At 35.3% G+C, this 26,578-nt stretch overlaps 1 protein-coding gene across 7 annotated transcripts in view; it reads right to left on the bottom strand.

Moving 5' to 3' along the window:
* Nucleotides 1-1,944: 1,944 nt before the first annotated feature.
* Nucleotides 1,945-26,578, bottom strand: part of inf2 (inverted formin 2) — a 38,990-nt gene continuing 14,356 nt past the window's right edge. The window contains exons 4-23 of one of the 7 annotated variants that reach the window (XM_048192132.1): nucleotides 26,170-26,329; nucleotides 24,045-24,078; nucleotides 23,815-23,956; nucleotides 23,602-23,734; nucleotides 21,664-22,248; nucleotides 19,564-19,706; nucleotides 16,545-16,606; nucleotides 16,354-16,456; nucleotides 15,784-15,869; nucleotides 13,856-13,956; nucleotides 12,645-12,715; nucleotides 12,312-12,419; nucleotides 12,161-12,231; nucleotides 11,949-12,069; nucleotides 11,341-11,505; nucleotides 11,129-11,231; nucleotides 8,900-9,052; nucleotides 6,605-7,249; nucleotides 4,944-4,997; nucleotides 2,397-2,532 (exon numbers count right to left, since the gene is read on the bottom strand). In XM_048192132.1, coding sequence (XP_048048089.1) covers nucleotides 4,945-4,997; nucleotides 6,605-7,249; nucleotides 8,900-9,052; nucleotides 11,129-11,231; nucleotides 11,341-11,505; nucleotides 11,949-12,069; nucleotides 12,161-12,231; nucleotides 12,312-12,419; nucleotides 12,645-12,715; nucleotides 13,856-13,956; nucleotides 15,784-15,869; nucleotides 16,354-16,456; nucleotides 16,545-16,606; nucleotides 19,564-19,706; nucleotides 21,664-22,248; nucleotides 23,602-23,734; nucleotides 23,815-23,956; nucleotides 24,045-24,078; nucleotides 26,170-26,329 — 3,039 coding nt within the window. In that variant the 3' untranslated portion in view covers nucleotides 2,397-2,532; nucleotide 4,944. Of the gene's footprint in view, nucleotides 2,533-4,943; nucleotides 4,998-6,604; nucleotides 7,250-8,899; nucleotides 9,053-11,128; nucleotides 11,232-11,340; nucleotides 11,506-11,948; nucleotides 12,070-12,160; nucleotides 12,232-12,311; nucleotides 12,420-12,644; nucleotides 12,716-13,855; nucleotides 13,957-15,783; nucleotides 15,870-16,353; nucleotides 16,457-16,544; nucleotides 16,607-19,563; nucleotides 19,707-21,663; nucleotides 22,249-23,601; nucleotides 23,735-23,814; nucleotides 23,957-24,040; nucleotides 24,079-26,169; nucleotides 26,330-26,578 lie in introns of those variants that run through there. The other 6 variants (XM_048192133.1, XM_048192134.1, XM_048192137.1 and 3 more) reach the window with 6 other exon arrangements.

The following is a 26,578-nucleotide window of genomic DNA, read 5'->3' as shown; positions in this document are numbered from 1 at the left end:
TAAAGGGTTAGTTCACCCAAAAATGGAAATAATGTCATTTATTACTCACCCTCATGTCGTTCCACACCCGTAAGACCTTCGTTCATCTTCTGAACACAAATTAAGATATTTTTGATGAAATCCGATGGCTCAGTGAGGCATAGCCAGCAATGTCATTTCCTCTCTCAAGATCCATTATTGTACTAAAAACATATTTAAATCAGGTCATGTGAGTACAGTGGTTCAATATTAATATTATAAAGAGACGAGAATATTTTTGGTGCGGCAAAAAAAACAAAATAACGATTTATGTAGTGATGGCCGATTTCAAAACACTGCTTCAGGAAGATTCGGAGCGTTATGAATCTTTTGTGTTGAATCAGCGGTTCGGAGCGCCAAAGTCACATGATTTCGGCAGTTTGGCGGTTTGACACGCGATTCGAATCATGATTCGATACGCTGATTCATAACGCTCCGAAGCTTCCTGAAGCAGTGTTTTGAAATCGGCCATCACTAAATAAGTCGTTATTTTGTTTTTTTGGCACACCAAAAATATTCTCGTGGCTTTATAATATTAATATTGAACCACTGTACTCACATGAACTGATTTAAAGATGTTTTTAGTACATTAATGGATCTTGAGAGAGGAAATGTCATTGCTGGCTATGCAGGCCTCACTGAGCCATCGGATTTCATCAAAAATATCTTAATTTGTGTTCTGAAGATGAATGAAGGTCTTACGGGTGTGGAACGGCATAAGCGTGAGTAATAAATGACATTGTTTTAATTTTTGGGTGAACTAACCCTTTAATAAAACCAATTGAACGTAATTTCTTACACTTTATTAACTGTTAATATATAAATAAATAATAATAAAAGCCTATTAAGTGAATAATTGAACATTGTTAATTTGTTTTATTTATAACTGAAATATGTGGATATTTAACACTTAAGTGTAAATGCGTGTATAACTAAGCTATCAGGCTAATCGGGTATCTGTATGCTATGCTAGCACATAATAGCTAACTAATACAGACATAAATGGTCATTATAACGTTGAAACAGCATTTATCATAACATGATTTTGTAGGAAATGTAATCAGGTGCTAATAACAGTAATTTGAACCAATGGGATCGCTTGGGGTCCCATTTTAAGGGGGGACCCAATTTGTTACTACAAATTATTTAAATTGATATCTACATGATGAATATCAGCTTCTTTAGACAAATCCAATCAGGGATGCCAGGTTTTCACAACAAAACCCGCCCAATTGCTTCTCAAAACTAGCCCAATCGCATTTCAGGGGGGTCCCACGGTAAAAATCGCGTTCCGGGGGGGTAAAATTTGCGTTTTTGACAGGACACCCCTAGTAAAATTTGCATTCCAAGGGCTAAATATCAAGTTATTTTGGGTCGATTCAACCCGCGGATATGGAAAAACAACCTGCAGTAACAGTGTAAAAGTAGCCCAATTCTGCGGGAAAACGTCTCGGGTTACGACTGTAACCCTTGTTCCCAGAGAAAGGGAACGAGACACTGCATCAGTAATGACGCTGAGGGGATTCCCCAAAGTGTCGTTACCGATGTAGTGCAAGTTCCCTCAAAAGAGAACCACGGACTTGGCAACACTGCGTACAATGACGATCACGTACGTGAGTGGGCGGGGAAGTAGGCGGGGCTTCACTGCAAAATAATCATATTTGTTTTTTTGACTACAGATATCCGATAACAAAACATTTTAAACCCAGTTTAAATTCTACATGTATTTAGATTTTGTAAACAAAGAGTCTTTCAATCATTTTGTGCGTTCGGAATTGCTGACTTTTGATTGGCTGACATGTCTTTGGGGGCGGGGCTTGAGGGCAAAATTACAACATCTTTAACTATGATGAATTTTAATTTGAACTCATTTCAAATTGCATTGAATGTGAGCTTGAGTGTCAAACTAATGAACAAACCTCGACACTGATTGCACATTTTTATTTATATATAATTTATAGATTTTCTTGACGTACATGAAAATACATACTGACAAGTCACTCAAATGAAAATACTCAACAGTCCAGCTCAACCACTGCAAGCGCAAAATATAATCATTTCTGCTGAGAAATTTTATGACTAATACTTTAGAACTGATATTGTAAGAACAAAATAATACTATATTTTTATAATATATAAAGCTAACATGATTCAGAGCAATATTAATAGTGAACAGCAGGTTATCTTAAAGGTTTCTTAAACAGTACAGACTTTTAAAGGTTCATGATCAGACATTTTTTCTCTCTCCTCGAACCGCTCTTTATGTAAACAAAGTTTTGGAATATAAACATATCTTATGGAGTGCAAATATTAAAAATAGTTTGGTCAAATCTAAATATGTAGCATTTAAAAACACTTCAGGCCAAACTCTAATACGCAGATTGTATTTCTTTAAAGCACGCCATTAGTTGTTCCTCCGCTAAGCAGACTCCAGATCCGACGGGATAACAGGATCACAGCAGGAACGCGCTCAACTTTTCCTTCGCCCTTTTGTTCTCCTTTTCCTGGAGCTTCCTGAAATGTTTGAGGAGAGAATATGTTTAAACTTTGAGCAGCACAACACATTTTAATAATACCAAGGTATCTTAAGAAAGGGATTGAGGGATTATGGTCTATTTGCTGAAGAGGTTCATACAGAAATACTGAAGCTCAGACACGATGGAAACCAAAAATAAATTATGACAAAGAAACATAATGGAGCTTAAGCTCAAATCTGAAGATGATGCTGTAAAATTTCAAAAACATGTTTTCATATGCACGTTAATTGTGTGAACACGAGTGCAAGTTTAAGCTCTTACAAAATATTATATCTGTATTTTAGACACTCTATTTGATGCTCTTGGTATTAGGAGTCTATTTATCTAGAGGTATTTAGAGACTCATTTCTAAACTATTTGCTTTGCTTATCTTCCACACTTCACAGAGAGAGAGATTAAAACCTCAGTTTAGTCTTGATGGAAACCCTAAAACATGTAGGGTCACACGTCGTAACTGCAGCGGTCAGATAAACTGACCAGAAAGTTCAGAATCTTCACATTCTTCTGCTGTCAATCATTTACAGGCATTTTACTGTGTGATTCACACTTACTTAAAGGGATAGTTCACTCAAAAATTAAAATTATCCCATGATTTCCTCACCCTCAAGCCATCCTAGATGTATGACTTTTGTCTTTCAGACGAACACAATCGGAGATGCATTTAAAAATATCCTTAATGCTCCAAGGTTTATAATGGTTGTGGATGGGGGCCCAAATTTTGAAGTCAAAAATAATGCATCCATCCATAAAAAAAGTAATCCATACGACTCCAGTGGGTTAAAAAAAGGCCTTCTGAAACAAAGCGATGAGTTTTTGTAAGAAAAATATCCATATTTACAACTTTATAAATTCAAATAACTAGCTTCCAGCGGATGACTCTGGGTGACCTCTGACCTGACACACAACATAATGGCGAACGCAGAAGCGCAGAGGATAGAGCAAAACAAATCACCGGTCACGGCTTATAAGTCTAAAACAAGAATTTTTAAAAATAAGTGTCGGAGGATTTTGATATATAAGAGAAGTCAGTAAATGCAAGTTGACTTGTGCATTCTGCGTATGGTCGTCCGCCGGAAACTAGTTATTTAAATGTATAAAGTTGTAAATATGGATATTTTTCTTCCAAAACCACATCGCTTCGCTTCAAAAGGCCTTTATTAACCCACTGGAGTTGTATGGATTGATGCATTATTTTTGACTTCAAAATTTGGACCCCCATCCACAACCATTATATCACTTTATATCACTATCACATATAACTATCCCTTCAACACTTGTGTATTTAACCATTTACATAAATACACACTTTCATCCAAAAGTTTGGGAGAATTAAATTAAAAATTAAAAAGACATTTATAATGTTACAAAAGATTCTATTTAAAATAAATGCTGCTCTTTTAGAACTTTCCATTCATTAAAGAACCTGAAAAGAACCTTCTTGAGCAGCAAATCATCATATCAGAATGATTTCTGAAGGATCATGTGACACTGAAGACTGGAGAAATTATGCTGAAAATTCAGCTTTGATCACAGGAATAAATTACACTTTACTATATATTCACATAGAAAACAGCGGTTTTGAATTGTAAAAATATTTCACTATTTTACGGTATTTTTTGATCAAATAAACGCAGCCTTGGAGAGGGTAAGAGACTTTCAAAAACAAAACAAAATCTTAAATCAACCCCAAACTAATTAAAGGGACTGTATGTAAGAATTTATGTATTAATCACTTTTTTATTGCCAATATGTGAACAGCATGTAATGAAACTTAAAAAACGAGACCTTCCCCGACTTTCTAGCTTGTAGACTGAAAATCTCAGAACATTTTTGCCGGGAAAATCAAAACAATTTGACGTTTACGTGTTTCATTGTACGACACATAAAACAAATGCTTATACAATGTTCATGATAAAATGTAGAAAGAGCCGTTCTGTACTGTAATGTCAACCTGTCGTGATTCATTCAAACTATAGTGAATATATCAAGCATTTAATCAAGTTCAGTCTTGAGCAGAAAGCTGCTGCTGCAGTTCACTTAACGGCCACCGGTGTCGCTAATAACAAGGGTTTCTGAATTCTACATACAGCCCCTTTAAGAAAACCATAAAGATTCATCATGATTAAGATGCTGGTTAAAATTACAGACAAGCAGAGGTCTTTGTTAACACAAACAAATGATTCTGTCCAGGACAAACCACAGAAAGTTTATTTGAGGCCAGAGACGAGCACTCAGAACAGATCCCCAGTGTTCAAGGACAAGACAGATGTTAATAACACGGATGGCGAGTCGACACACGCCGGTAAGTAGAGAGGTCTGGTTAGATCGATTAGGCGGTTGCGAGCGGACGTCCTGCTCGGCCTTGTTAGTTCTCGGCGTTTGACCTACCTTACTGCAACACACATGCCTTTTTTGAGCGTCCATTGCCTCTGTTACCCTCGACTTCAGAGAGTCAAAGAGAAAGAGACACGCTGAAGAAATGATTGACATTCACTTCAAGACTCTACAAAGAAAGGCAACGCACCAATGCCAGATATTTACATCTGACAATAGAAAGCACAGATGAATTCAGCCAGAATGAGTGTTAATGAAACTCGTTTCAGGAATTGTCATTATAAAATGACAATTCAAAAACATGATGACCAGAAAATGTCACTCATTTCAACCAAAAATCAAATTTTTTTCCCCCATTTTGACATTATGTAAATGACAATTTCAGTGGGATGATCATTAATTACTATTATATATATATATATATATATATATATATATATATATATATATATATATATATATATATATATATATATATATATATATATATATATATATATATATATATATATATATATATATATATATATATATATATATATACACACAAAAAAAGTAAATATGAACTAAATTAATAAATAAGTTTACTAAATTCTAAATTGTTCTAATAAATATTATATATAATACTTATATATTTTAATAAACTCTTCTCCTTGATTTTTAAAGAAATTGCAAATTTGTTTTAAAATGCTATTTTAAAAAACAAGGTTTGCTGTGCATGTTTGTGATTATATCAATATGACTATAACAATAAAATTTTTACAATGAAATATTACAATTGTAATATAAGAAATATTACAGTTAATATATTTTATTGTAAAATAATTACAATGTAATGACAATTTTGGTGGGAGGATTTTCAATTACTATATACACAAAAATAAAAGTAAATATGAACTAAATTAATAAATTATAATTTAATAAAATTCTAATAATTAGTTTTAATAAATTATACAAAATATACTCATCTAGATAATGTATTATACATTAAAAAGTAAATATGAATAAATAAAATGAACTATATATATATATATATATATATATATATATATATATATATATATATATATATATATATATATATATATATATATATATATATATATATATATATATATATATATATATATATATATATATATATATATATATATAAAAATTGTAAATATTGACAATTTAAAAAAGGTAACTAATATATATGTTTACATTTATTAAAATTGTTTTTTTTGTTTACCTTTTTAAATTGTCAATATTTAAATTACTTTCAATATTTAAGGATTTTTAAATCTATTTTTGAAATATTTTATTATAGTTTACTATATAGTATACTATTTGTAGTGCTTTATGCTAACTGTAAAAGAAACTGCAAGAAAATGCATTTAATTTTTCCAAATGTTATCCAAACATTAATTCCCATTTTCTTTTGATTTTGGGCTGAAATGTGATTTTCTTGAGATTCAAACAATTAACAAAATATCTGGGATTGTGAACTGCAGGAAAATACGTTTCAGAATTTTCCAGAAATATCCCAGCAGCTTGACGACTGAATTTAAATTCACATTAAACATTTACTATTATTATAATATTATAAGATTTTAAATTTTAATATTATTCACCGTTTACAAACCAAATGTTTTAAAAACACATCGGGCACGTTCATCTTCAGGCAGCAGTGCTGAAAAACATGAGCTTTATTGGATATATTAATAGATTACCTTCATTACTGCTTTTTTTGTTTCTTTGGAAGAGCGGTTTCTTTTTATCAGGTTTCGTGTGGGCGGAGTCTAGAGAAGGAGTGGGCGTGGCTTGTGGCGTCACTCCGTCTACTTCATCAGGTGTCGGAACATGGTTTCCTGACGACTCCTTACTGATGTCATCGGTGTAAGCGTTACTCGACTGCAGCGGGTGGTCGACGCATCCGTCTTTATTCTCGTCACGGTCAGTTGCATTTACTGATGCAGAGCGAGTCGCATCATCGTCCGCTGACCTGATATTATTTGCATTATGATTTTGTAGGTGTGGATTAGTAAGGCAGCTGGGTGACACGTCAGGCTGATCTGCTGCGGTTCGTTCCTGAGCGGGTGTGTCTGTGCAAGGCTTCTCAGTCCTGGTGCTCACAGGCTGGTTTTGTGGTAAATCCATGAGTGTAGAGTCGATCGCAGTGATGGTTTGAGGTGATCCAGGCTCCTTTACGTCTGAAGGAAGGCTCTTTGGCTCACCGTTACCCAACAAGGTTGCTTCACCTCTGGGATTCGGGCCGCAACCTTTGGCCGGATCTTCTGGAGAAGAATCCAGGACTGCCAGAGACGTTCCGACCGCAGACGATCCAGCTTCGTCTCCGACAGACCTGACACTTGCTGCTTCGGAGGGAGAAGAGATGGATTTGTTGGAGCGTGTTGATAAGAGAATGGAGACGGCAGCATGCGTTAGGTTCAGTGCCGGCACTCTTTCGGTCGGCTTACAAAAATACACACAACTTTTTCTGCAGAATTATAAATTGGGCTGAGTTTACATGCAGCTCACAGCTTGTGTTTGGGTAGTTGACATCAGTGTCCTGCGGTGTGACATGCGCTCATCTTTATTATTGCAGTTTTATGAATTTAAATTGCGAATTTAAATGTGTCTCACTGTAGGACCGTTTGAAATACAAATAAAAGGCAGAGCTGCATGATTTGGGGGGAAAAATATCAAAATGTTGCAATAAAAATTGCGATTTTTTTGTGTTTTAAAAAGCTCTTTAAAAAACCATTAGGTTTGCTGTGTTTGTTTGTGATTATATCAATATGAATAAAAATTCTAAATAAAAATACAAAACATCCAACTAATATATCACTGTAAAATACAATAAAGATACAAATACAGAAAAAAGATACTTTAACAGTACAAATGTGAAATTACAATACAAATATTTGTCAATTTCACCATTTTCAAACTTATTTTGATGGAAAAAAGCAGGTTTTTAAAGCAGCTTTTTGATTAATCATGCAGCTCTAAAAAAATATGAAAAGAAAAAAATTGTCACCATTTACATATTTTAATAAACACTTTTTTGATTTTTATAAAAATTGCAATTTTGTTTTAAAATGCCATTTAAAAAAAACAAGGTTTGCAGTGCTTGTTTGTTATTATATATTAATATGCCTATAAATAAATAATTATATTTTTTTTTAAATTAAATTTTTATATTTTTTTACAATTTTAATATTTATAAAAAAAAAAAAAAAAAAAAATTAATTCAGGGGAAAAAAACAAAACAAAACAAAAAAACGTATTTAACAGTGCAACTGTAAAATGGCAATACTTATATTTATGGCCATCTTAATTTCAAACGTTACACCAAACATATTTTTGATGGAAAAAACGCAGGTTTCCATATTAGCGATTGTTCAATGAATTGATTGCCCTATAAAAAGCTGATTAAAAATGGTGCATAACCTAAAATACATTTTCACCATTTATAAACTATAAATAAATACTTTTCCCTAAACATGCAAATGTTGACCTAAATCTAATAATGCTGAACAAAAAATAATAAAAAATAATCGACGTGTCAACTACCCATTTGCAGTTTACAGCTTGTATTTTACATTAATTTACATGCAGGTTTGTTAACAATGAAGCATTTAGTATCACTGGCACAGCTCAGACCAATCAGAAGCGAAGAGAAACAGCAAAGCTAATTGGTTCAGCAGCAGGACGTGAGGAATCAGGCTCAAATCCCAAAAGTCTAATCGCTCCTCGACGTTCTGCTCACGCACGACTCTATAAGTGACTGGACAAGCAAACGCTTTTGCTTTAAAGGGGTCACATGTTGATGTATTCATGTGTCAGAAGCTCTTTTTGGACTGCGGGGAAAGTTACAGTCCTTTTTATCATACGATAAATGCAGTCGGACCCCTTTAATCCACTCACTATAGACAGCAGCACACAAGCCAGAAGAGAAATAAACAGACGCGCTTGAGACTTTTGCATTGGAGCCGGTGGAGGGCCTGACAGGTTCATGTTCTTACCGGACGGTCCCGTATCCCTATGCATTTCACTAGAAGGGGCACTTTCCGTTTCGCACCTGGGACGAGTCTTTCTCAGATGGAAACCCTTCCGAATGTCCGCCAAGAGTTGATCGATGATGCAGCCGTCTTCCTGCGGCACAGGCCCTTTTCTGACTGGAATGATAGAAAATACATTTCAATTATGGTTTGGGGAACCTATGGAAGCTTGTTTCCACAACAGAATTGTAAGAAAAAAGTCAGAATTTTGTAAGGAGGGGGGGGGGGGTAGCAATACCTTTTTTACTCCCCCCACCCCCTCCTCACAAAATTCTGACTTTTTTCTTACAATTCCAAGTTTACATCTCACAATTCTGCCATTTTTCCCCCTCAGAATTCCGAGTTTACGTCTTGCAATTCTGCATTTTTTTCCCCTTGGAATTGTCTTTACATCTCACAATTCTGCCATTTTTTCCCTCGGAATTCCGAGTTTACGTCTTGGAATTCTGCATTTTTTCCCCCTTGGAATTGTGTTTACATCTCACAATTCTGCCATTTTTCCCCTCAGAATTCCGAGTTTACGTCTTGTAATTCTGCATCCCCCCCCCCCCCCCTCGGAATTCCGAGTTTACGTCTTGCAATTCTGCGTCCCCCCCCCCCTCGGAATTCCAAGTTTACATCTCACAATTCTGCCATTTTTCCCCTCAGAATTCCGAGTTTATGTCTTGTAGTTCTGCATTTCCCCCCCCCCTCGGAATTCCGAGTTTACGTCTCGCAATTCTGCGTTTTTTTTCCCCCCTCGGAATTCCGAGTTTACGTCTCACAATTCTGCCATTTTCCCCCCCTCGGAATTCCGAGTTTACGTCTTGGAATTCTGCATTTTTTTCCCCTTGGAATTGTGTTTACATCTCACAATTCTGGCATTTTTCCCCTCAGAATTCCGAGTTTACGTCTTGTAATTCTGCATCCCCCCCCCCCCCCTCGGAATTCCGAGTTTACGTCTTGCAATTCTGCGTTCCCCCCCCCCCTCGGAATTCCAAGTTTACATCTCACAATTCTGCCATTTTTCCCCTCAGAATTCCGAGTTTATGTCTTGTAGTTCTGCATTTCCCCCCCCTCGGAATTCCAAGTTTACGTCTCGCAATTCTGTGTTTTTTTTCCCCCCTCGGAATTCCGAGTTTACATCTCGCAATTCTGCCATTTTTTCCCTCGGAATTCCGAGTTTACGTCTCACAATTCTGCCATTTTCCCCCCCTCGGAATTCCGAGTTTACGTCTTGGAATTCTGCATTTTTTTCCCCTTGGAATTGTGTTTACATCTCACAATTCTGCCATTTTTCCCCTCAGAATTCCAAGTTTATGTCTTGTAATTCTGCATCCCCCCCCCTCGGAATTCCAAGTTTACATCTCACAATTCTGCCATTTTTCCCCTCGGAATTCCGAGTTTACGTCTTGCAATTCTGCATTTTTCCCCCCTCGGAATTCTGAGTTTATGTCTCGCAATTCTGCATTTTTTTCCCCTTAGAATTGTGTTTACATCTCACAATTCTGCTATTTCCCCCCCCTCAAAAATCCGAGTTTACGTCTCGCAATTCTGCGGGGTTTTTTTTCCCCTTGGAATTCTGTTTTTGTCTCACAATTCTGCCCTCCCCCCCATCAGAATTCCGAGTTTACGCCTCGCAATTCTACGTTTTTTTTTTCCCCTCGGAATTGTGTTTACGTCTCGCGATTCTGCCATTTTTTCCCATGGAATTCCGAGTTTGCCTCTTGCAATTCTGCTTTTTTCTCCTCAGAATTTTGAGTTTACATCTCACAATTTTACCATTTTTTCTGAGATTACATCTTGCATTTTCCACTGCATAATAATAAAACAAAGGTATTTTAAATATTTTTATATCTCAGAATTCTGACTATTTTCTCAGAGTTGCAAGAAAAAAAGTCAATTGTGAGATAAAGTCACAATTACTTTATTCCATGGCAGAAATAAGCATCCAAAAATATATTTTTTTTTTAAAAAATACTAGACGTGAATGTATAACATTTGGTTTCATTAACGGTTCTTGAACATCTGTATTCCTCCACCGACATGGACAGAACAGCATACAGAATTACTGAATCTACAGCGTCACATCAGGAGAAGTGACGTTTGATCTGCACTGTGAGTCTGAACTGAATATGATGAGAAATACTGGGCCATGACATAACACAAACACAATAAACAGACATACATTGGTTAATTAGATTAACGACTCACTTATCTTCCCATCTTCTCCTTTCTGTCTCTTGGAGTCCTCCTCCGCCAGCTGCTGTTTTCTTTTCTCGGCTTTGGCAGCTTGTTCTTTACGGATCTTGTTTTCCTACAGGAAGGAACAACTTAACTGGTGCTCAGGTACTTTCATGATCTCTGTGGCAGGAACAAACCACTCAGGAGTGTTATTTTAATACATAGATGAGCAAATCACTGACCTTTAAGGCTTTGAGGAAGAGCTGACGGAAGGTCTTGATGGTGCTGAAGAGTTCATCCAGCGAGAGCTGACCGGCGTCTTCACAGAGATACTGAGCCAGATCTCCTTTCCTGTTGTCTATGTTGGTAAAACGCTCCTCCAGAGCTTTACACGCCGTCAGGTTCCTCTACAGAAACACCACAGGAGAATCCATGGATGAAAAAGCAGGAAAGAGACAATAGCAAGTTATAATTGGTTGAATACATTACACTTTAATATATATGAAAATAAAAAAGCAGTATATACAGTATTCACAATTGCATATTTTAATTTATTAGAGACCCCTGTGAATAAAAAACAAAAGTTTAAATGTCTTTGTGGTGTTTTTATTCAAAAGTTGACCGAGTGGATCAGGTAATCCGAGCTGGTGTGGAGGCGGAGACTAATTTGCATATTCATATTCACATAAAATGAAGCAAGGGTGTCAAGTTACAGTACATTCAAGCTATTTTAAGGGGGAAAAAAAGCTTAAATGTGTCATTTTGATGATCAAAGCTAAATTATTGACTCCAGGGGGACTTATATTTTATTTAATATTCACAATATTACCATTTAAGTAAGTGTTTCTACCTCTATAACCCCTAAAAACTGCTCCTTGACATCCTCGACTGATGAAGACACTCTTTTCTCTGCATCTTTCAGTCTCTTTAGAAGATTATTTGTTTCTGCCTGAATCGAGTCCAGATTTACGCTGAAAGAAACACACACAGAGCACCAGTTGAGAGTGAAATGACATCGCTGATCATGTGACACACACTCAGAGAACAGCAGCATTGTGTTACCCGGCCGCTATCTCACAGGCCTCGATGTCTTCTGGAAGGTTCAGCAGCTCTGGGTGGTTTAATTCGGCTTCCTGGGAATCACAAGATGCATGAGATTGACCACAAATCACAGTGAAGGATGGCATTCATTGCACGTGTGACCATACTGTACCTCCAGGATGTGATGTAAGAGGGTGATGCGACTCTTGTTTGCTTTGGTTTCAGTGAGTTTCAACAGGGAACTAATCTTGAATCCCTCAGCGTTTCCTGTGTGACTTCCCTGGCAAAAAGGAAAAACAAAATCAAATAAAAATTCACAAAATGAGAAACTAAGACACTGTAAATACAGAAAACAGAAGGTATCCAAGGTGTTTCAGTCAATAATGACTCTCTGCTGCCCAGAGACCGAGTTTACATGAACAAGTTCAGTCAATCAGTGGTTACAGATGCAGTCAATCACTTTATTACACACTGCGAAAAAGCACTTTATTGGCGTTTTCCTTACATAGTTGAGGAAGTTTCCAACATCAAGGATGAGCTTGCAGAAACTGGGCAGCAGTGAACTTTTCCTGAGACCTGCGGGGCGACACACACTTCACTGACTTCACATTATAATTGCACTGTGAATGTTGTGCCAAACAGATTAAAGGTGCAATTTTTGCAGTAAAATATCCAAAAACCACTAGGTCAGTGTTATATATTTTGTTCACTTGAGTACTTACAATATCCCAAATGTTTGCAACTATTTGTAAATCGTGAGAAAATTGCAATGTTAACCAAGGCTCCGGGACGTGCGAGTCGCCGCATGTCAATGGCATCATACCCGCGTTACCCTCGGTTTACGCTTTTATTTTGTAGAAACCATGGAAACACCAAAGACACTTTATTTACATGTTTTAATAGACAAGGGAACATCTGTTTTGATATATAATTATAGACAGAAAACTAATTATTGTTATATAGCTCAACACGTTTAGTCTTGTTTAAATCTAATTTTCTTGATGTTTTGCAAGTCTCATGCTTTACCTCAGAGAAAAACACTATTTTGTGAAGTAGCTAACATAGCATCATCAGATGCAGCTTTATTTTTAGTAACAGTAATACAGCATTTTCTCCATCATACAATATGTTTTTAAATGAATTGCATGTCATTTATCAACACAATCATCCAGCATTTAATATGATATTGTAAAATCGATCTATCTTACCGCAGTGTGTAACAGTGTCTCACAGCAGCCGCCGAGCGAACGCACAGAGTAACGTTATAACATCATTTTCAACACTCTCAAATGTATCTAATATGATAAACAGAGCTGCGTTACCGAATGCTCATGACCGGAAAAGCGGAAGCGGCGCCGGCGACTGTGTCATAATAAAAGTCCCGCTGCTCGCGGTGTGTTGATCAATCGCTCCAGCTCCTCGTTCAGCTCCACAACACTCGCTCCTGCTCTGCTTCACACTACAGTAACGTTAATAATCGCATCCATGAACATGATTTCTTCACAAGTCCTTTCCCTATTCTTTTGCACCGTCCGTTGAGGTGGAGAACACATGTCCCAAGATTCCGCTCTAAAACTTGGCATCATCAAGCTACGCCTTTGTTTTGAATAGGCCTCTAGCGACCTCTAGCGGACAAAATTATTACATATTGCACCTTTAACAAATGCATTGATGATTGCACATTTACTCTCACACACTCTGCTGGTTTGTACTCACTTTCACAGGCCGTTTCCACCAGCTCAACCTTCGGCTTCAGGATATCAAGCACCGACAGCGTCTCCTCACAGAGTAACATGCATTCAATCCTCAGCTGGTAACTGTGACGGGTTTAATAAAGACACTCAATTCCCAGCTAGAAAGTAAAGTTCGTCAGGACAGACTTTTATGTTGGCTTGACAAAGCCTTGTCTGAAAGTTTTATAAGCTTCCTAGAATGTTTTGTTTGCTAGCAAGTTTTATCAAGTTGTTAGCGTAACGTGTCTAGCATTATTTTGAATGTTTGTGGCATGTTTTAGTACATTGCTAGCATGTTTTAACATGTTGCAAGCCTTTTAAACGTGTTGCTAACGTTTTAACACATTGCTTCTGTTTAGTATGCTAATGTTTTAACATTTTGCTAACATGAATTAACACATTGCTAGTATGTTTTACTGTTGAGAACGTTTAACATGTTGCTAGCATGAATTAGCATGTTGCTGCATGTTTTAACATTTTGCTAACATGTTTTACTGTTGAGAACATGTTTAACATATTACTAGCACGAATTAACATATTCCTAGCATGAATTAGCATGTTGTTGCATGTTTTAATATTTTTTGCTAACCTGTTTTAATGTTTGCTAACTTGTTTTAACATGTTAGAGTTGCTACTTTAACGCTTTGCTAGCATGAATCCGCATGTCGAAAGCATTTTTACATGCTTCTAGGATGTTTTAACACTTTGGTAACATTTAACATTGCTTGTTTAGCATGCTAATGTTGCTAACATGATTTAACACATTGTTAAGATGTTTTACTGTTGAGAACATGTTTTACATGTTGCTTGCATGAATTAGCATGTTGCTAACATGATTTAGCATGTTGATAGCATGAAATAACACATTGCTAGCATTAATTAGCATGTTGCTAACATTATTTAACACTTTCCTAACATGTTTTAACACTGCTTGTGTTTTAATGTTGTCAGTGTTCTTGTATGTTTTAACACTTTGCTAATATTAACATGGTAACAACATGATTTAACATGCTGCGAGGATATTTTAACACATTACTAACATGCTAAATAATTCTAGCACTGTTTTAACAATGCTTGCGTTAGTGTTGCTAATGTTTAAACATTTTTCTAACATGAATCAACACATTGCTAGTATGTTTTAACACATTGATAACAAGTTTAACATTTTGCTAGAATTAATGCATTGCTAACATGAATTAACATGCTGCTAGCATGAATTAGCATGTTGATGGCATTATTTATAACATAACATGCTGCTAAAATGTTTTAACACATTGTTAGCATGATTTAGCATGGTAGTAATCTTTTAACATGTTGCTAAAATGAAGTAACACTTTTCTAATATGTTTTACCATGCTGCTAACATGAATGAGCATGTTGCGAACATGAATTAACATGTTGATAGCATGAATTAACACATTGCTAGTATGTTTAAACATTTTTAACAAGTTTTACCTGGTTGTTAGCATGACTTAACACATTGTTAGCAGGAATTAACACATTGCTAACACGAATTAGCATGCTGCTACCATGTTTTAGCACATGCTATCAACATGTCCTAAGCTAGTTGCTAGGCTTTGCTAGTGATTGATAATTGGTGGATGAAGCTTAAATATAAATATTTTGACCCCCTCGATGAAAGTTTATGGGATTTTTCATAGGTTTCATGGTACATTTAACGAAAACAGCAAATCTGATCAGTTAGAAGAGAACTTCAGTCTGAATTCAGTCTGAGTTTGGTGGCTGTAGATTTAAAGCTCTTTAAGGAGATAATGTTTACATTTAGTCTCAGAAGAATAATAAAAATGTGCTTAGGATTTCTTTATCAAGCCAACATAATAACAGCTGCCTTATGCATCTGGAAGTGTGAATCTGAAACACTTCAGTTTTGTGGTCTTAATGTAACTTTACCAGGGTACAGCCAGCAGAGAGAGGTAAAAGCGGTCCACGTTGGCCAGTTTGTCTGGATCTCCTTGAAAGGTTTTTAAGTTGTCAATCTGGAGAAGTCGAAGGAATAAAGTTAAATGCAAAACACTCAACTAACCATAAGCAGGGTAGACTGAATATTTAATTAGATGCAAATGAAGCTCAGATGTTCAGTGTGTTGTACTGCTGATTGATCATTAGATATAAGAATTAAAATTCTGACCAATCACAACAGACTGGGCCATCTGACCAATCAGAGCAGAGCAGCTCTCAGAAAGGCGGGGTTTAGAGAGACCGAATCTTTGAACGAAGCATTTCAGACACTGAGAAAAGAGCTGATATTGCAGAGGATATTATGAGAAAATTAGTGTTTTTTGACCTTGGATGAATGTAAATGTATTGTAAGAGACTTTAAAACACATTAGGAGCCTTTGGAATAGCATAATAGGGGCACTTTAAACATTTCCAGTGGACAAAAATACCTTTATTTCATTCGCATCAAGATCTATGAATGTGAAATACTTCATTTCGAATGTACATTTAATTGGGAAGTACCTCATGTTTTTCCGGAAGCAGTTTCAGAAGCTGTTTCAAAGACTCAACGTCAAATTTCGAACAGTCTCCATTCTGCACCATCGCCACAAACTCCTCATGAGAGCTGTTAGGGAGCGAATCAAACATCTTGAACGTCTCGCCACGATAATCACACAAACACACACCAGTGAGTCCAAAACATGTGATCTTACCACTTGAACTGCTTCAGAAATATATTCAGGTTCAGATTCTTCTTGGCGTCAATAAAGGAAATCTGAGAAACAGGAGAAAAAGCGATGAATGTTTTTTTTACTAAATTAATTTGATATAACCCCATTTATTTAGTTGATTCCTGATTGTGAACTGATTCATCAGCCGAAACCCTTTAAACTCAAATTTACTTGAATCCCTTTGAGATTGAGTTAATATTTCAACAAAAAAAAAAAAAAGAAAACACACACACACCCAAAAAAAAAGGCCCTACAAAAATTTATTTACTTAATATATATAATTAAAGTAATATACATAATATGGAAGCATGTTTCTGCCATTAAATAAAAAGTGCAGAATTGTGAGAAGTAAACAATTCCGAAGGGGGGGGGGGATGCAGAATTGCGAGACATGTAAACAATTCTGAGGGGTAAAAAAAGAAGTGAAAAAAAAAAGCAGAATTGCGAGATGTAAACTCGGAATTCCGAGGGGAAGAAACGGCAGAATTGCGAGACGTAAACTCGGAATTTCGAGGGGGGAAAAAAAAAATGGTAGAATTGCGAGACGTAAACTCGGAATTCTGAGGGGGAAAAAAAAAAAACGGCAGAATTGCGAGACGTAAACTCGGAATTCCAAGGGGGAAAAACGGCAGAATTGAGAGACGTAAACTCGGAATTCCAAGGGGGAAAAACGGCAGAATTGAGAGACGTAAACTCGGAATTCCAAGGGGGAAAAAAAAAGGCAGAATTGCGAGACGTAAACTCGGAATTCCAAGGGGGGAAAAAAAAGGCAGAATTGCGAGACGTAAACTCGGAATTCTGAGGGGGGAAAAAAACGGCAGAATTGAGAGACGTAAACTCAGAATTTCGAGGGGGGGAAAAAAATGGCAGAATTGCGAGATGTAAACTCGGAATTCTGAGGGGGGAAAAAAACGGCAGAATTGTGAGACGTTAACTCGGAATTCCAAGGGAAAAAAAAAAAACGGCAGAATTGCGAGACGTAAACTCGGAATTCCAAGGGGGAAAAAAACGGCAGAATTGCGAGACGTAAACTCGGAATTTCGAGGGGGAAAAAACGGCAGAATTGCGAGACGTAAACTCGGAATTCCAAGGGGGAAAAAAAACGGCAGAATTGTGAGACGTAAACTCGGAATTCCAAGGGGGAAAAAAAACGGCAAAATTGAGAGACGTAAGCTCAGAATTTTGAGAAAAAAAAAAAAAAAAAAAAAAAAAAACGGCAGAATTGCGAGACGTAAACTCGGAATTCTGAGGGGGGAAAAACGGCAGAATTGAGAGACGTAAACTCGGAATTCCAAGGGGAAAAAAAAAAGGCAGAATTGCAAGACAAACAGAATTTCGAGGGGGAAAAAAAAAAATGGCAGAATTGCGAGACGTAAACTCGGAATTCTGAGGGGGGAAAAAACGGCAGAATTGCGAGACGTTAACTCGGAATTCCAAGGGGAAAAAAAACAAAAAAACCCGCAGAATTGCGAGACGTAAACTCGGAATTCCAAGGGGGAAAAAACGGCAGAATTGCGAGACGTAAACTCGGAATTCTGAGGGGGGAAAAACGGCAGAATTGCGAGACGTTAACTCGGAATTCCAAGGGGAAAAAAAAACAAAAAACCCGCAGAATTGCGAGACGTAAACTCGGAATTCCAAGGGGGAAAAAACGGCAGAATTGCGAGACGTAAACTCGGAATTCTGAGGGGGGAAAAAACGGCAGAATTGCGAGACGTTAACTCGGAATTCCAAGGGGGAAAAAACGGCAGAATTGCGAGACGTAAACTCGGAATTCCAAGGGGGAAAAAAAACGGCAGAATTGCGAGACGTAAACTCGGAATTTCGAGAGGGGAAAAAACGGCAGAATTGCGAGACGTAAACTCGGAATTCCAAGGGGAAAAAAACGGCAGAATTGCGAAACGTAAACTCGGAATTCCAAGGGGGAAAAAACGGCAGAATTGTGAGACGTAAACTCGGAATTCCAAGGGGGAAAAAAACCCGGCAAAATTGCGAGATGTAAACTCGGAATTCCAAGGGGAAAAAAAAATGGCAGAATTGAGAGACATAAACTCGTAATTTCGAGGGAAAAAAAAAAAAAAAAAAAAAAAAAGGCAAAATTGCAATTCTGCCATTTTTCATGAAATAATTTTTTTTTATTTAACCCCATTTATTCAGTTGATGTTCCTGCTCTGATTGTGAACTGATTTCATCAGCCGAAACCCTTTGAACTCAAATATTTAATCCCTTTGAGATTGAGTTCATATTTCAGCAATTTAATGACACACTCGCACGTTCGCTTCTCTGATGTCGATTAATAGTCACATGACATTTAGGTAAAAACAAAATATATTTAGTTGTGTTTTATTTTGATTTGATATTAAGGTTTAATTTTTAGCTTATCATCAATTATTGAACCCCAGGTTGGGAAACCCTGCACTAAAGAAATGAATATTTGTCTTCATAACCTTTAATCACCTCTGAAACAACTTTCCTTTTCAGCTGACATCACTCACTCACTCTTATCTTTCACAACCGAGTCAATTCCTAATGATAAATCAAGCCTTTCTTCTTATTGAATACTCTATTTCATGTGGTTGCACTGGTGGCCAAACGATCGCAATAATTACATGTTTTGAAATGTTCTGCTCATCAAGGCAGCATCTATTTGATCAAAAATACAGTAAAAAGTGAAATATTTTTACAATGTAAAATGTGTTTTCTATGTGAATATATTTTAAAATGTATTTATTTCTGTGATCAAAGCTGAATTTTCAGCATCGTTACTCCAGTCTTCAGTGTCACATGATCCTTCAGAAATCATTCTAATATGATGATTTGCTGCTCAAGAAACATTTATGATTATTATCAATGTTGAAAACAGTGATAATAATCAGGAAAAGTGTTTTTTTCAGTTCATGTATTCCCTGGGAATGGAACGCATGACCTACGCTCTGCTATTTGAGCTACAGGAATGCCCTCAAGCTCGATGTTGAAACTTCATCTGTATTAAATCTCACACCTCTTTGGGTTCTTTCTTGACGGGGGCGGCCGGGTTCTTGTCTTTGGGTTCAGACACTGGCAGACTGAAGAGCTGCTCGATGCTGGTGTAGTTCGGCTCCAGGGATGAATCATTTGTGACAGACGCCCACAGAGAAGGACCATCTACATGGAAGAAAAGAAAATACGCACTTAGCTTCAGATGAGCAGAAATATAAATTCTGAAATAATCAGAGGCCTGTTGCATGAAGCTAGTTGAACAAACTTTGAGTTTCAGAGTAAATCCAGCCTGGTGTAGATCAGGTTTAGTGGGCTCGGTATAAATGTTCTCGGTTTGAGATTATCTCGGTGTGCACCTGAATGTGACGCATGCAGTCAACTATTCTGTCTGTTATTATATATCAACTAATTCACACGGTTCCTGTTCCTAAACGGCCCATTAAAAACCCATCAAACTGTGCTGTTCTCTTCGTGTCTATTCTTGTCTAAATATGCTGTTACTGGCCAAAATAAACTGAACTGAGTCTTTAAACTTTATACTGATAATCAAAAGTCTGGCTGTTAGCAGTTATTTAAATATCATTGATATACCATTACAGTTTTAGTTAATATTTTGAATTGGATTTAATATTTTATGTTTTCTTTTTAATTTAAAATTGTTGTGAGTTAGACGTTTAATATACTAAGTTGTCCTTTTTTATTAGTTTTTGTTTAAGTTATAATTGTTTTTTTTTTTTTTACTAATTGTTTATTATTATTATCATTTTTTTTAAAAAGTCTCTTTATTGTTTTAAATGTAAAATTATTAGTAATTTTGTGTGTTTGTCATATTTAGTTTTTGTTTTTCAAATGTCTATTTAGTTATGTTTTAATTGTATTTTGTTTTTGTTTTTTTGTTTTTTACAAACTTGTGTTTGCATTTCTATTTTTTAATTGCTTTTTTATTTCAGTCATTTTGTCATGTTTGTCATTTTTATTAGTTTTGTTTATTAAATGTCTATTTAGTTTAAGTTTTAAATTTGAAAACTTTTGTAATTTTGTTGTGCATTTGCCTTTTTTTAAATGTCTAGTTTTTGCTTTAAATTTGAAAATTTTGTAATTTTGTTGTGTTTGTCTATAATTTATTATTTTTTTAAAGTCTATTTTAAATCTAAATTAGTAATTTTGTTGTTTGTCATTTTTAAAAAGTCTGTCTTAAATTTTAAAAAATTAGTAATTTTGTTGTTTTTGTGAATTTTTATTAGTTTTTTAAAATTTGTCTATTTAGATTTTATTCAGTTTTAACTATTTTTTTTTTTTTTTTACAATTTTGTTATGTTTGTCTATAATTAATTATTTTTTTAAAGTCTATTTTAAATCTAATTTTTAAAAAGTCTGTCTTAAATTTTAAAAAAATTAGTAATTTTGTTGTTTTTGTGAATTTTTATTAGTTTTTTAAAATTTGTCTATTTAGATTTTATTCAGTTAACTGTATTTTTTTTTTTTTTTTTTACAAATTTTGTTGTGTTTGTCTTTAGTTTTTTATTGCTATTTTTTATTTTAAAATTTGTCATTTTTATTAGTTTGTTTTTTAAATGTCTATTTAGTTTAAGTTTTAAATTTAAAAACTTTAGTAATTTTGTTGTGCGTTTGCCATGTTTTTTTTAAAATGTAGTTTAAATAGTTTTTGCTTTAAATTTTAAAATTTAGTCATTTAGTTTTTTGAAATGTCTATTTAGTTTATAATTAAGTTTTACATTTAAAAACTTTAGTAATTTTGATGTTTGTCATTTATTTTTTTTAAATCTATAGTTCTTCATTATTTTAAATTTTAAAATGTTAGTAATTTTATGTTTGTCATTTTTATTATTTATTAGTTTAATAGGTTTTAGTTGTAATTACTTCAACTTTTTTTTAAATGTTTAAAAAAAATCCTTAAGCTTATTTTATTTCAGTTAATGTTTACTTTATTTCAAGTTTTGATAGTTTTATTTAATAATATCCCTGGCTATTATCTTACATATTTACATGTCTATGTCAGATGCTTTTATCCGCAGTGACTCTCAACAATAGACTTTTTCAGCTCAGACATTCCAGTCAGACTCAGACCTGTCCGCCCACGCTCTGCTGTGTGAAATCTCACCAGTAACTGCTCTAGAATTGAGTTTCTGCCAGTTGAGTTTCTTCATCCTGAGGGTGGGATGAGGGCCGGTCTTCACCGGGGCGCTGTAGCGTTGCCCAACCGGATGAAACGTCTGCGCCACGATCACATCACCCATACCAGGAGGAGGAGGAGGAGGAGGAGGAGCACCCATTCCTGGCAGAGGAGGAGGCGGCGGCGGTGCACCCATACCAGGTAAAGGTGGAGGCGGTGGTGGACCTGCAGAACCCATCCCAGGAAGAGGTGGAGGAGGAGGAGGAGGAGGAGGTGGAGGCATCCCTGATCCTGGTACAGGAGGTGGAGGAGGTGGTGGTGGTGGAGGAGGAGGTCCAGCTCCTGTTTTGAGGGGAGGCTGCATGCCGGGCAGAGGAGGAGGTGGTGGTGGTACAGTCTTTGTGGAGTTGCGCAGTGGTTCATGGTTGGTTGATCTGCAAGAACACTCCAGTTTCTCGTCTTTCGCCTCAGTCTGAACGGCTTGATTCTTTCTTTTGACCTCAGAAGAACTTTTGGCTGCTTCCTTAGAGAAGACGAGACGCTGCAGAATCTTCTCGCACGCATCCATCTCAGCTGAATGGAGAGAGAACATGTCTGAACAATAAAATCTCATCAGATCATTCCTGGCAAAATGAAATCTCCATAGACACAAAAACCCCAAAGCCTTACAAGACATAGATAAATAAATAAAGAGGCAATTGAGCAATGAAGCAAATAAATATGAAACTAGATGTATGTGTAAATATATAAATAAGTAAATTAATTTATGTTAATATATAAAGTAAATTAATGTCCAAATAAGTAAATAAGCAAGTGAATAAGTAGCTATATGTAAATAAGTACATAAATAAGCAAGTAAATAAAGTAAAATTAATATGTGAAGTAAATCTATAAGTAAAATAGCAAGTAAATAAATTAGTAAGTTAATATGCATAAATAAGCAAGTAAATGAATTAAATTAATATGTAAATAAGTGAATCTATAAATAAATAAGCAAGTAAAAGTAAATAAGAAAATGAATAAAGTAAATATGTAAATCTATATGTAAATAAGTAAATGTAAATAAAATGGGTAAATAAGTAAATAATATATGCGAAATAAGTAAATAAACAAGTAAACAAATATATAATTAAAATAAAATAAATTAGTAAGTTAGTAAATAATCAAGTAAATAAGCAAATAAAATAATACTAATAAGTATTCTAATAAGTAAATAAGCAACTGAATAAGTAAATATGTAAATAAACAAGTAAATAAATAACAAGTAAATGGAAATGAATAAGTATAAAAAGTAAATAAGCAAATAAACAAGTATTTATATGTAAATAAATAGTTACTTGATTAATTTACTTGCCTATTTACATTTTTTATACTAATTTATTTGCTTGATTATTTACTTGTTTTATTTATTTACTTGATTATATACTTAGTTACTCGTTTACCTATTTACATATTCATTTACTTGTTTATTCACATATTAATTTACTTGCTTATTTTACTATACATCTATTTACATTTACTTGCTCATTTATTTCCTTATAGATATAAACATTAATTTACTTGCCTATTTGCATATATGTAAATAAGTAAATCTATAAGGAAATAAATAAGCATATATATGTAAATATATAAATAAATAAATAAATAAATAAAGTGAATAAGTAAATAAGTAATTAAGTAAATAAGCAAGTAAGTTCACCTTAGTTTAAAAAAAGAGCTGTGATAATGACAGCCAATCGAAACATTTCTACAGCTGAGAGTGATTTAATACAGATAAATGTAATTTCTGTGATCTGATCAAATCTTCAGAGATCCTCATTCAACTGTGTGCGCAATTACAGCAAACTGAAAGATGGACGCGTACATCACATGGCAGCTAATGGGATTAGACCGGGATGTAGTAAAGTGAGATACAGGGAAACTCACAGCTCTGAGCGATCAGCGTGGCCCGGTTCGTGAGCGACTCCAGCGCCTGCCAGATATCTGCTCGCTCGGGACCCAGAAGAAGAAGGGCTTGTAATATAGACAACAGCTGCAGTGAAGACGGGAAACTGCTCACCTGCAAACACACAATCCTGAAACATCAGAGACCAGCGAGATCAGCACAGATCAGAGGACGAGCGGGAACGCACAGCTCACCTTATTAAACAGAGATGAGAAGACTTCCTGATGGTTGCTCATGTCAATTCCTCCATAAAGCCTCAGGAGCTCGTCCTCATCCTCAGCCATGGCCTCTTCAAACGCCTCGCACTGGATGATCAAGTCTTCATCGTCCTCTTCTCTGAAACACACGCACTGTGCTGTGACACTTCCTCGTGAACTTGAGTTTTATCTCACGATTCATTTTTTAAAGTTCAAAGTAAACTCACCTCAGCTTTGGCAGTAGGTGAAGCAGTTGTAATCCTGGTGGACAAAAATAAACGTAATATCCATGAATAAACCATAAATATCATCTAGAGCTGTGTGTTAGAAAGCTCAGACCTGAGGAGTGTTAAAACACAAAACATGAGGCGGTGCTACACCTGAACACAATTAACACCTGATCACTTCTGTTTGCCACTGCATACTAAGCATACTATTTTTGCAGTATGCAATATGTATATCGTGCACAATAGGTTGCACACTCAAAATGTAGCATACTACTGCCTGAATGTTAGTTTGGAGAATTAGTATTCTATAATATTAGAATTATAGGGTTGTGTTCTAAATGGCATTCTTCCATACTACTCATACTATTTTTGCAGTATGCAATATGTATATCATGCACAATAGGTTGCACACTCAAAATGTAGCATACTACTGCCTGAATGTTAGTTTGGAGAATTAGTATTCTATAATATTAGAATTATAGGGTTGTGTTCTAAATGGCATTCTTCCATACTACTCATACTATTTTTGCAGTATGCAATATGTATATCATGCACAATAGGTTGCACACTCAAAATGTAGCATACTACTGCCTGAATGTTAGTTTGGAGAATTAGTATTCTATAATATTAGAATTATAGGGTTGTGTTCTAAATGGCATTCTTCTATACTACTCATACTATTTTTGCAGTATGCAATATGTATATCGTGCACAATAGGTTGCACACTCAAAATGTAGCATACTACTGCCTGAATGTTAGTTTGGAGAATTAGTATTCTATAATATTAGAATTATAGGGCTGTGTTCTAAATGGCATTCTTCTATAATACTCATACTACTTTTTTGCAGTATGCAATATGTATATCGTGCACAATAGGTTGCACACTCAAAATGTAGCATACTACTGCCTGAATGTTAGTTTGGGGAATTAGTATTCTATAATATTAGAATTATAGGGTTGTGTTCTGAATAGCATTCTTCTATACTACTCATACTATTTTTGCAGTATGCAATATGTATATCATGCACAATAGGTTGCACACTCAAAATGTAGCATACTACTGCCTGAATGTTAGTTTGGGGAATTAGTATTCTATAATATTAGAATTATAGGGTTGTGTTCTGAATAGCATTCTTCTATACTACTCATACTATTTTTGCAGTATGCAATATGTATATCATGCACAATAGGTTGCACACTCAAAATGTAGCATACTACTGCCTGAATGTTAGTTTGGAGAATTAGTATTCTATAATATTAGAATTATAGGGCTGTGTTCTAAATGGCATTCTTCTATACTACTCATACTATTTTTGCAGTATGCAATATGTATATCGTGCACAATAGGTTGCACACTCAAAATGTAGTATACTACTGCCTGAATGTTAGTTTGGAGAATTAGTATTCTATAATATTAGAATTATAGGGCTGTGTTCTAAATGGCATTCTTCTATAATACTCATACTATTTTTTGCAGTATGCAATATGTATATCGTGCACAATAGGTTGCACACTCAAAATGTAGCATACTACTGTCTGAATGTTAGTTTGGAGAATTAGTATTCTATAATATTAGAATTATAGGGTTGTGTTCTAAATGGCATTCTTCCATACTACTCATACTATTTTTGCAGTATGCAATATGTATATCGTGCACAATAGGTTGCACACTCAAAATGTAGCATACTACTGTCTGAATGTTAGTTTGGAGAATTAGTATTCTATAATATTAGAGTTATAGGGCTGTGTTCTAAATGGCATTCTTCTATACTACTCATAATATTTTTGCAATATGTATATCATGCGAAACAGGTTGCACACCCAAAATGTGTGATACTATGTAATATAATAAATGTGGCATACTACTGTCTGAATGCATGCTTTTTCACATGCTAATTTTTAATAAATAGCAAGCAGTGTTCAGCGTACGCTGCGCAGTAAGTAGTATTCTAGTATTCTATATTAGGGTTATTGGGCTGTTCTAAATAGCATTCTTCCATGCTACTCATACCTGTTCTGCAGTATACAGTTAATAAACGTTTCACACTCTATTTAAAAACTTTGTAGGGAACTGTACAGGGTGTCTACTGCACAGTCAGTAGTATCTCGGTGTAGTTGAACTTACCGATAAACTCCTTGCGCATCTTGTCCCGTTGCCGCAGGTCGTCGGCGCTGAAGATGAGGGCGTTTATGACGCTCAGAAGGGTCACCATGTAAGGCACGTTATCAGTGGCTCGAAGCTCGTTCATGATCACACTGAATCGATACTGCTGCGTCTTCACAGACTGTCAGAGAAACACAACGCTAATGACATGACAACTTTATTTACATGGTTACTTTAAAGCTAACATCACTGCTCTGAAAGAAAAACATCAGTCTTGTTTTTCAGAACAAATACCTAAACATTCATAAATCAAGATACATTTACTTGAGAAGCAAATTATGTCATATAAAAAGTCTTGTTTTCTGCTTTGTTTTGTGCTTAAAACAAGAACAAATATCTGTCAATGGGGTCAGAAAAATAAACTTAATTC

The sequence above is a fragment of the Megalobrama amblycephala genome, linkage group LG5 (genome assembly GCF_018812025.1).
Source record: "Megalobrama amblycephala isolate DHTTF-2021 linkage group LG5, ASM1881202v1, whole genome shotgun sequence".
Lineage (NCBI taxonomy): Eukaryota > Metazoa > Chordata > Actinopteri > Cypriniformes > Xenocyprididae > Megalobrama > Megalobrama amblycephala.
This window is presented reverse-complemented; position numbering and strand designations above follow the sequence as displayed.